The 10,206-nt window shown below is 43.9% G+C and overlaps 1 protein-coding gene across 1 annotated transcript; it reads left to right on the forward strand.

The window, feature by feature from the left end:
- The first annotated feature begins 2,151 nt into the window (after positions 1 to 2,151).
- RGS2 (regulator of G protein signaling 2) lies at positions 2,152 to 7,900 on the forward strand. The gene is made up of 5 exons (XM_035123824.2): positions 2,152 to 2,298; positions 3,895 to 3,996; positions 4,113 to 4,174; positions 5,469 to 5,635; positions 6,856 to 7,900. The coding sequence occupies exons 1-5, from the start codon at positions 2,189 to 2,191 to the stop codon at positions 7,045 to 7,047; spliced, it is 633 nt and encodes a 210-aa protein (XP_034979715.1). The 5' UTR covers positions 2,152 to 2,188; the 3' UTR covers positions 7,048 to 7,900.
- The last annotated feature ends 2,306 nt before the right edge of the window (positions 7,901 to 10,206 follow it).

Genomic DNA, 10,206 nt, shown 5'->3' on the forward strand with positions numbered 1-10,206 from the left:
TTGTATGGGACAGCTGCATATTCCTGCAGGGGGTTGGACTAGATGATCCTCAGGGTCCCTTCCACTCTATAATTCTTAGATTCTAGAGGCATTCTCCCAACTTGGGAGTCCCAGCAGTTGGCATTCAAAGGCATGCTGCCTCCAACAGTGGCAGTAGAATATAGCCAGCTTGGCTGGTAGCCACTGATAGCCTGATCCTCTATGAATTTGTCTGATCCTCCTTTGAAGCCATCCAAGTTGGGTGAAAAGTTCACCCAGGGGATTATTGTGCCCACTCCCCTGCAATGTGACATTGCCGCTCTTTCCCACGGTAGCTAGTATTTTCCCAACTGCTCAAAAACTGAGACAAGCTTTCTCACTGCGGGCTGATTCTGATGCAACGTTTTGCAGTCAGTGTCTGGAGAAAGCAGTAGTGGAAGTGATAGTGAGACGAGGCTGAGGTTTTGCCTTTCAGCATGCAACCAGTTTGCATTATATAATACTCCGACAGTAAATGTCCCCATGCATTTCCTCTTTTTCCTGTCTTTTTAATGATGATGATGATGATGATGATGATGATGTATCCTCTTAGAGAAAAGTTTCAGGTCAAACATGTAGTAAAGCAGGGGAGGGAAATGTGAAATGCTACATGCCTAAATGATGTTAGACCGAAAGTATCAGATCAGACTCTGCTGGCCAAAGATCTTCATAGCAAGGAATAGATGCAAATTTCTGAGCAAAGTGCAAGCATAAAGACAAGGGAGATTAAAGAGCGCCCCCCTCCTTTAACAAAAATAATATTCAGGATTCTATTAACTGATTTGTGGAGATCAAAGAGAGAAGGGGAAATCTGTCTTGATATAGCCTACTAATACCAAATTCATTATGATTCTCAGAGTGCCAATCCTTATGTAGCTGAAATGGCCATGGAGTGTCCTGGTAGAGTTGTCTGAAAAGGACAATTCAGCCTTCCTCCCTTCTTTCCTTCTCCTTTTTTGCAGGTCTCAGTTGTCATTTCTCTTGTGAACATGTGAACTTAACACTGAGAATACACAGTCTGAAATCAAGCCGGTAATCAGTCTTTGGGGTGCAGTGGAATCTGTACCCTGCTTAAGATCTTAGTCCCAAACTGACCTGGTTTCTTAACTAAATGTGCATTGCATTGTGTGGCTCACTGCAACCTTAGTTCCATCCAGGGAACACGTTAAGTATAAGAAGCTTTCTTAGCCATTGGAGTCTTTTTCCGTAGACACACCAAACATGGGATTAGGACAAGCACAGGCAGGTTGTGCAAAACATCCCACCAAAAAAGAAGGGAGCAAAATCCCTTCCAGCCTAGGTTGAAAACACTGCATTTCCAGGAGCTAAGGCTTTAAGAGATGCTTGTGCTACAAAGATCGTTTTTGGCATGGTTTATCGCAGGTTCTTTGAAAGGGGGCAGAAACGTGTAGTAGCTAATGCAATTCTATGCATGTCTACTCAGAAGTAAACCCCGCTGGCTGGTTTTTGTGGGACTTAATGCCAGGTAAATGCGTATAACGGATTGCAACCTAAACGTGCACGACCCTAGGAACTGTTACCTACAAGTATCACAGGGTGTTATTCCCTGGTGTGTTCAAGTATCTGAGGCTGATGGTGAAAGGTGGGTGGGAATTTACCGATATTTCAAATGTGCGGGTCCACCCCAGCCCCGCTCACGTCTCTTGCAAGTTCTCGCCTAATAAAATGAAATCAACACCATATAAGGCTCTCTCCATCAACCTAACTGCAAAAGCAGAAAAGTCACCGGAATATTTTTATCTCCTGCAACCGTATCCCCAATTTGCAAGCGCCTCGTGAGGTCTATTTTTCGCCCGTTTCCAGCTGCCAAAAAAGCAAGTCTCTCAAAAGTCTTTTTTCCCCTGTTAAGCGGGGGGGGGGGGACAAAAGATTAAGAATTGCAAGAGGGGAGGGAAGCGCTTGCACCAGCCCGACTGCTTTTGTGCAAGACGGGAGCGCACTGCCTGCGTCAGAACCTGGCTGGCGAGCGCCTGGGTTGGGAGGCGTCCTTGGCTGTGTCCCTTGTGCTGAGCGAATCAGCTGGCGGAAGGCGTGAGGCCGAAGCCCCGCCCTCGCCAGCCTTCCTCTGTATAAAAGGCGAGCCCCGGCTGACGCTCAGTTACAGTATCTCGCAGCCTAGCTCGGGGAAGCACCTCGAAGCGAAGAGATTATGCAGAGTGCAATGTTTCTGGCTCTCCAGCACAACCGCAGCCCAATGGAGAGGAGCGCCAGCAACTGCCAGAGCAAAGAAGAGAAAAAAGGGAAGATGAAGAGAACCATGTAAGTTAAAAGGCAAAAATCCAATTGTCTTTGAGGGAGAAGGGGCTACTTGTAAGCCACGTTTCTCTTTTTTTGGATCGAAATGTTTCGTGCTGGAGGAAAGTTATGCTGGAGGTGGTAAAGGGGATTTTCCCCCACTGTGGATGCTGTGCATTCCTTTCTTCTGGTTTCGTTTTATTTTCTTAGGATTTTTTGGTCGCAAGTTTAGAGAGTTATGCAGAGCGGTTTGGGGCGAAGGGTTCTGTTCAACTCAGAGGCTTGCTCTGTCCGGCACCGGCGTTGCGTAGTCTAAGGCTTGCAGGTGTGATTGATTTGGGGGACAGGCATGAAACAGTTTTGCAGCAAAGGACCGTTGGGAATGTCCTAGAGTGCTCTCTTACTGTTCAGCCTTAAGTTTCCTTACTGAAGTCAGCCTCACTGTTTGCAGGGAGACTTAATAGAAAACGTGTGTAGGATGGCAGGAATTTGCAGCGCCCCACAAGCTCGGCTAATACTCTTCCTATGGGAATGACTGGGGCTTAAAACTGCTTCCCTGTGGCTGGATCGTCTTTCATTCCAAGCAGTGTTGCGTTTCAGTCTTAACAAAGCGTGTTTTTGTATGCACCTAAAGCACACTAGCATCCCATTGCCTTGGGAGTTTTGTATTCCGGATGGGAAAATAATCTCTTTGTGAAGTCTGATCCGCAAACATTCTGAATGAAGAACTAAGAATTGGCACGTATGAGAGACGATCGATCCTTTCAAAGGGGTCTTTTCATTTGTTTTAACGTGAGGAGGAAGTATGCAATTCAGTCGTACTCCAACCCTTGGTGAAACAATACCCCCCCATTAGAGCAAAAGGCGTTGTGCTTTTTTAAAAAAACAGTATTGTGTTTCGAATATTGCAGGGCATACCTGTTGTGCAAAATCGAAACACCTGTAAATCTATCTGCTGCTTGGCACGGTTTAAAATGCATTGTGCATCTCCTGGCTACAGGATAGAGTTGCCAATGTTGGCTTGGCTGTCCATCTTCTGCAGAATCAATCTGAAGATTGTGCAGTATTGTACTAATATTAGATCGGCTGCAGCATGCATACTGTATAATTTATACTGCTGTATTGAAAGCCCGAGTGATATTTCCAGATACAGTACCAGGAAAGGGAGATTCAGAACCTGATCCATTGTGTGTCCTCTTGTTAGGGTTAGCGGAATTTACTTCCAAGAATGCATACATAAGATTCACTTTAACACACACACACACACACACACACACACACACACACACACGTCCTGCCATTCTACTAACAGGGATTCTGCAACTTAATTCGCACAAGTCTAGCATTTTGTGTGAAGGGAAAGAGACATGAGCAAGTATTTTTTTTGAAAAAAAATACTGCATTGAACTCCCTATTCTCAGAATTTATCTCTGATCCTGCTGAAATTGTTCTCAGTAATTTGTCCTTGTTGTGGTGCAGATGCATTCATCAAATCTGGGAATTTTGTTAAGCAAACAGAACTCAGTTTATGTTAATTAGCCACAGATTCAGACTTCTTTCCATTTCTAAAATCAAAGGGTACAGTTAGTTGAACTTGATTTTTCTTTGTTTCCTTTTTAGCATGAAAGATTGGAAATCACGGTTGAGTTACTTCCTGCAGAACTCTTCCAGTTCTACCACTGCAAAGGCCAACAAGAAAGGGCGGCAAAAGGCATGTATTAGGTATGCATCTCACTTTTTCTCACCAGTGGATTTTTTATTTTTATTTTTAAAAAATCTATTCAATAGGCCACCAAAGCAGTGATAATAATCACCCTATTTTTCTCCTGTTCTTCCAGGCCGTCTCCCGAGGAAGCCCAGCTATGGTCGGAAGCATTTGATGAGCTGCTTGCTAACAAATGTAAGTTTATTTAATGAGCAAGACATTAACACACAAGAATAGTGGCTCCTTTTGTGAGGGTTCTCCTGGAAAAGATGCTCCGTAAGATAGGAGTTAGCTGTTCAGGCATAATTCCACAGCGCTTCCCATGGCAATAGCTCTCCTGTGTTGCAGCTCCATAGCTAGCCTGTATTTTTAGCTGACCTTGCATTCCTTTGGAACTCTGTAAGCTGGAGAATAGACATCTGCAGTGAAGAAAAGAGAGAGCAGTTTCTTCCTGCACATGGCAAGGCAGTGTGCTGAGCGGTGCTTGCACGCTGTAGGAAAAGTCTCATTTAAAAGCCTCACAATTAATCACACCATGGGACAGTAAAGCAGTTGTGTGCATATTCAGTTGTGCACAGATTCAGGCTCCACTAACCCTTAGTCTTGCATGTGCCGTGCAGAACACCTGGGTACTGTTAAAAATCCTTTCTTGTAATCTCCCGTGTACTTCTCTGGCTGATTGCGAAATGCCTTGATGGGTAATCCAGGGTTTTCCACTAGGCGCCTGCCAAGTAGCTGATTATTATGGGCTACCAATTGCAGATGTAGCACCACTGGCTTAAAAAGTAGTCTTTTCCACTAGAGCACTGCATTTAAAAGAGTCTCTAGGCTGCAAGGTGCCCATTATTAGTTCACTTCAAAGCTCCTGCAGTATTTAGGAGCCTTTAATTGATTTCGGTCAACTTTGGCTAAGGTCTCCTGTAGACAGTGCACTGCGATGCTAACAAGATCCTTTTTTGATCTGTTCCTCTGTGAGCTCCTGTATGGGAGCTCAGTTCACTCTGCAGCCCTGGCCTTTACTTGCTAAACTAATGAAAAAATGCAGACTTCATTAGTTATATGGCATTTGCTGCCGAGTGGACTCTCGAGTCAGCCTTTCCACCGCAGATACCTTCCAGAAGTTCATAGCTGTTCCATAAACATCTAAAGGTTAATATACAATTTCAAAACGGCAGGAGAGAAATTGTAGAATGTTTTCCCTGCTTTCAGTTTCAAGGCGTTCACTTTCAAGGTTTTTAAATCAACACAAGTTGATTTAAAAACTATGATGCAGAATGTAAAATTGGCTGGTCACTTTAGATTCCTCATACTCCCCGTTGTTGTTTGGTTTGGTTTTTTTAAGTGGGGGAAAGTTCTGGTACTTTTTATTTAAATGATCCAGCGAAGTTGCAGACTGAACAAGAGCGAGACGTAGGAAGGCACAGCATATATACACACAGCATTCCTGGGATGTTTTGAGCTAATCCATCTCTTTCACCTTCCTTTGCAGATGGTCTGGCAGCGTTCAGAGCATTCTTGAAATCTGAGTTTTGTGAAGAGAACATTGACTTCTGGCTGGCTTGTGAGGATTTCAAGAAAACGAAGTCCCCACAGAAAATGACCGCCAAGGCTAAGAAAATTTACAGCGACTTTATTGAAAAGGAAGCTCCCAAAGAGGTAAGCAGAACTTCCCAAGTTATTTATTTTTTTCACACTCTCATCACTTCCTATTCCTTTCTGTGGCATCATTAGAATTAGGAATACTCATTCCCAGGCTCACTTTGCAAGCTATTTGGCATTTGTAATTACTCCCTGGGAAGGAATCCACTTGAAAAACAACTGTTTCATAACTGAGAACCCACAAGAAAGTCTAATCCGTCAGCAGATTTTATAGTATCCTTCTTCAATATGGTCGTTTCCAGATGTTTTGGACTGCAGCTACCAAAATATCTAGAGAATACCAGTTTGTGAGAAGGTTACTCTATAAACGCCTGCTCCAGAACTCTTGTCTAAATCCACACAGAGCTGGCAGTTGTGATATATTGGTTTCCATGTACAATTCTCCTAGGGTTGCAGTCCAGAGTTTACAATTAGAAGAAAAATGCAACTTAAAATAGGCCCTACATGTTCTTAGGCTGTGAGATTGTAACTTACCAAAGGCACGGTGTAGACATCACAGTCTCATTAAGGTGAAGGCTATGGGAAACTTAACGGACATCAAGGGGATCTCCCATACACCCAATTTTTAGGTAGCACTTAATATAAGTAGCAGCATACCACAACAAGGGACTTTCCTGCAGAGTCTGTACACAGCTAAGCATCATGTTACACGACGGGTGCAAAGTATTTTATTAGTAGAAAAAAGAGTAGCATCGTTTTCCCACTTAAAATCCCACTGGTATTAAAACCACCAGCCCTAAACTTGGCTACCATGAGTCTGGTGGGTTGGTAGCTGCCCTTAATCTGTACCAAGGGGGAAATGCCACCACTCACAAGCTATATTCATTCTACTGGTGTTCACAGTACAGAGGGATAGGAGAATTCTGCCCATCCACAAATTGCTTGGCCTTCATGTAGAAATATGTGGACATGCTGGAACATAGTTCCTTGTTGCAAGAAGGGGTGCAATGACCTTTGGCTTTGATGACTTGAAAACAGTTAGGCCTATATGCATTCCTGAATTTCTCTGTCAGTTACCATTTGTCATAGCAGCCGCCAAATTTAGAGACCGTTTACCTTAGATTATTAGATCCTGGGAGTAAGCAGCAGGTGAAGGTCACTCATCTTTGTGAATGTCTCAAGGCAGCTAGCTAGCCACTGTTGGGTTTAAGTTAAATGATTCCTTGGGTCTGATCCGGAATGGGCAATTCATGTTCTTTCTTTCCTTTAATTTTCAGATCAACATAGACTTTCAGACCAAGAATACCATTGCTCAGAACCTCCAAGAGGCTACAGATACTTGCTTCAGCACAGCCCAGAAGAGAGTCTACAGCTTGATGGAGAATAATTCCTATCCACGGTTCCTGGAGTCTGAATTCTACCAGGAGTTGTGTAAAATGCCAATCAATAAGGAGCCTCAGGGGACATGAACTCCAAGTCCAGGAGGGAAGAGGAAGTAAAACGGAAGAGAGTGCCATTTTTTCCGTTAAGGAGGAAGCCCATGTCTTTGCAGGCTGGATGGACTGAAATGAACTGACTGTACAGAACTGCCGAAATGCAACTTATATTTTTCCACGGAGGATGGGCATATATTGACTCTTGCAGTTCTCAGATTCCAGCACACTGCAATAATATAGTCCGCAAGGAAAACCAAGTGAAACTGCTGGCCAGTTACTAGGGAAAGTTCATTTTCCATTAAAAAGATGCTGTTGGCAAGGAGGACTTGCGCATTTTGGGTCATCCAGATCCATCTATCAACATGGATGCGTTGACACTCTTAAGCCAGATAAGATCAGCCTCCCTTGCTAAAATAAATAAGCTCTGGAGTAGCTCTGCACAGACCAACTTTTTATGGGACATAGAAAATGCTTTGAATAATTCACTGTCTCTACTTTTCCTAAACAACTGGCAGTATGTAATAATTTATAGGGTTCCTCGTGTGGGTTCCCTCCAGAGCTTGCATCTCTGCACAGATGTGTGACCGCTCAACATAGATTCTGACGTTAACTGTTATCATTTCATGCAGAGATGACTGACTTAAAACAGAGCATGCTGACTGGCTGGTTAACTGGGGTCAAAGTTTGCCTGCATGAAGGTGGAGCAAAACTTAGCCCAAACATAAAATAACAGCTGTAGATATGTGTGTGCGCATGTAGGTAGACTCTGGTTGTGTTGAACACTCCTACCCATGCTCAAAGTATACTGACTTGAGGACAAACTTCAGTGAAGTTGTCCTTTTTAAGAGCAGATATGTTTTAATAAATTATTTTTATTTTCCTAGAACATTTATTGCACTCTTTTCTTCTACTCCTGGGGGTTGGGGGAGGGAAGGAAAGGTAGGCTATTGACATTAAAACATTTCAAAGGATAAGCCCCTTAAAACCAAGGTGATTAAACCTGCAATGCAGTAATGTTGCAAGATTAGCAAGCTCTCTTGTCTCAAGCTTCCCGCAGGAAGAGCCTTCTTTTGATGATTTAAGCAGAAATACACAGGTGGCGCGGGGTGAGCTCCCGTTGCTCGGTCCCTGCTCCTGCCAACCTAGCAGTTCAAAAGCACGCCAAAGTACAAGTAGATAAATAGGTACCACTCCGGCGGGAAGGTAAATGGCGTTTCTGTGCACTGCTCTGGTTTGCCAGAAGCAGGTTAGTCATGCTGGCCACATGACCCGGAAGCTGTACAGCGGCTCCCTCGGCCAATAAAGCGAGATGAGCGCCGCAACCCTAGAGTCATCCACGATTGGACCTAACAGGGGTCCTTTTACCTTTACCTTTACTGTTAGTATGCCGCCAATTTATATACGTCTAAGAGGTTTAGAAATCCAAACAAAAAGGAAGCAATATGAGAAATACAAATTCTTTCAAAACTGAACCATAGCAACTTTTTCCATGAAGTAATAAATATAAAAACAATGCAGTATACTGCACTACAGTGGAAAAGTCCTGGCGGCTTGTGTGCCGGCTTAGAAAAATACATTTCAAATAGAGGACTGTTTTCTCTAAAGCAGAAGCAATGGTCATGTTTATTTTCATACAGTTTTCTTCCTTTCTCCCCACCCCACCCCTGCTTTGTCCTGCTTGCTCCATCTTCTCCCCTCACCCATTCTTATTTTTCTTTTTGGAAAAGAAACTAATTGAAAAATGGCAGCTTGTGACTATCCTCCTTGCATGATGAAACCCCAAACAGAACACACTGCTCTCAATGAGAAAAAAGCCACTGTAAATGACAGAGGTAGCTTAACCTCCTGAGAAGCAACTTCAATAGATTCTGGTTGAACTTCAGTCTAAATATTCAAAGCACTGCAACCTTTAAAAAGATACTTGTGTCAACAAACCTAAAATCACATTGCCCACCCCCTGTGTTAATTAATATCAGTATCAGACAAGCTGCACCATTCATAAGTACAGCAACATCACATTGCAAGTTCCAGACTTTACAAAAGGTTTTCCTCCAGGAGGGGGGCACATTTTGCTGATAGTCTCTCTTATGTCAGGCAGCCCTGAGGAATAGCAGAGAGAGTATCAAATACCCATGGACTGCTATGTCAACAGCATGTCTGGCGTCCGTGTTGCCTGACTCCATCGTGGACAAACTAGACAGAGGCAGCTTGAAAGGCATTTTATGGGCTACCTTGGCAGCAGCATCCTTAATTCTGAAAGACAATACAAGGCGGAAAATTCAAACTGTACTTGAAGGCTGTCCTAAAAGTTTTTGTTGCGAGCAGCTAAAATCATCCGAAAAGCCCTAATAAATCAGGGAGACATGTAATAATAGCCCAGTCCAGTGTTCTGGGCATCCTGACAATCATTGCATTTGGCTCTTTGCCGCTAGTCTCCAGAAACAAAAGTTATGAATTGCTTGTTCCATCTGCAGCTTCTGAAGGGCTACTTGCAGACCGCAGCTTCCTCTCCTGATAGTGGAGGGAAATACTGAGCAGAGAGCCCAGGTGGTAATATGCATCTGCCTTGTCAAAAAAGTGGAGACTAAGGCCTAGAGGTGACTTCCTGTCTTGCTAGCAGCAAGTGGAGAGGCTACGTATCAGGTAGCTTGGCAAAAATGGTATTGTTGTCAGATTTCATTGTTGAAGAAGCCAGGCAAGTTTCTTGGTGAGTTAAATATAGGTCCTTTGTGTAACAAAGGAAGTGGCTTTCTGCCAGAAGACAGATGGGTGGGCTCTCTTCCATACCTGGCTGGTAGTGGGAAGGACAATAGCCAGAGGTGTGTAAGAGAGCTAGGCTAGAAGCAGGAGGAAGCCAGAGAAAGAACAATGCTTGGTTTCTGCTTGAATCCAAGGCTGTGGCTATGGGAGAAGCAATACCTTCTGGCATGTTGATGCCATTAGGCCCTCCATCATAGGCTCCGGTTGCATATATGTGTAAATAAACCATATATCCCAAAGATGACACAGTCTCAAGGATGTGCCCCGCATTCTGAGGAAACTGAACACGAGGTAAGTGCCTGGAACTCTCAGAGTCTTGCACTGCTCAGAGATTGGGGTGACAAAGGTAAAGGTAAAGGACCCCTGTGCGGTTAAGTCCAGTCGAAGGTGACTATGGGGTTGTGGTGCTCATCTCGCTTTCAGGCCGAGGGA

This window comes from Zootoca vivipara, chromosome 7 (assembly GCF_963506605.1).
Source record: "Zootoca vivipara chromosome 7, rZooViv1.1, whole genome shotgun sequence".
Lineage (NCBI taxonomy): Eukaryota > Metazoa > Chordata > Lepidosauria > Squamata > Lacertidae > Zootoca > Zootoca vivipara.

What these genes read in the sequence shown, in the direction of transcription:
- RGS2 (XM_035123824.2), top strand. Translation starts at nt 2,189, where the DNA reads ATGCAGAGTGCAATGTTTCTGGCTCTCCAGCACAACCGCAGCCCAATG. An exon ending in TGAGCTGCTTGCTAACAAAT is followed by an intron (nt 4,175 to 5,468) that starts GTAAGTTTATTT and finishes CTTCCTTTGCAG; the next exon opens with ATGGTCTGGCAGCGTTCAGA. An exon ending in AAAAGGAAGCTCCCAAAGAG is followed by an intron (nt 5,636 to 6,855) that starts GTAAGCAGAACT and finishes TTTAATTTTCAG; the next exon opens with ATCAACATAGACTTTCAGAC.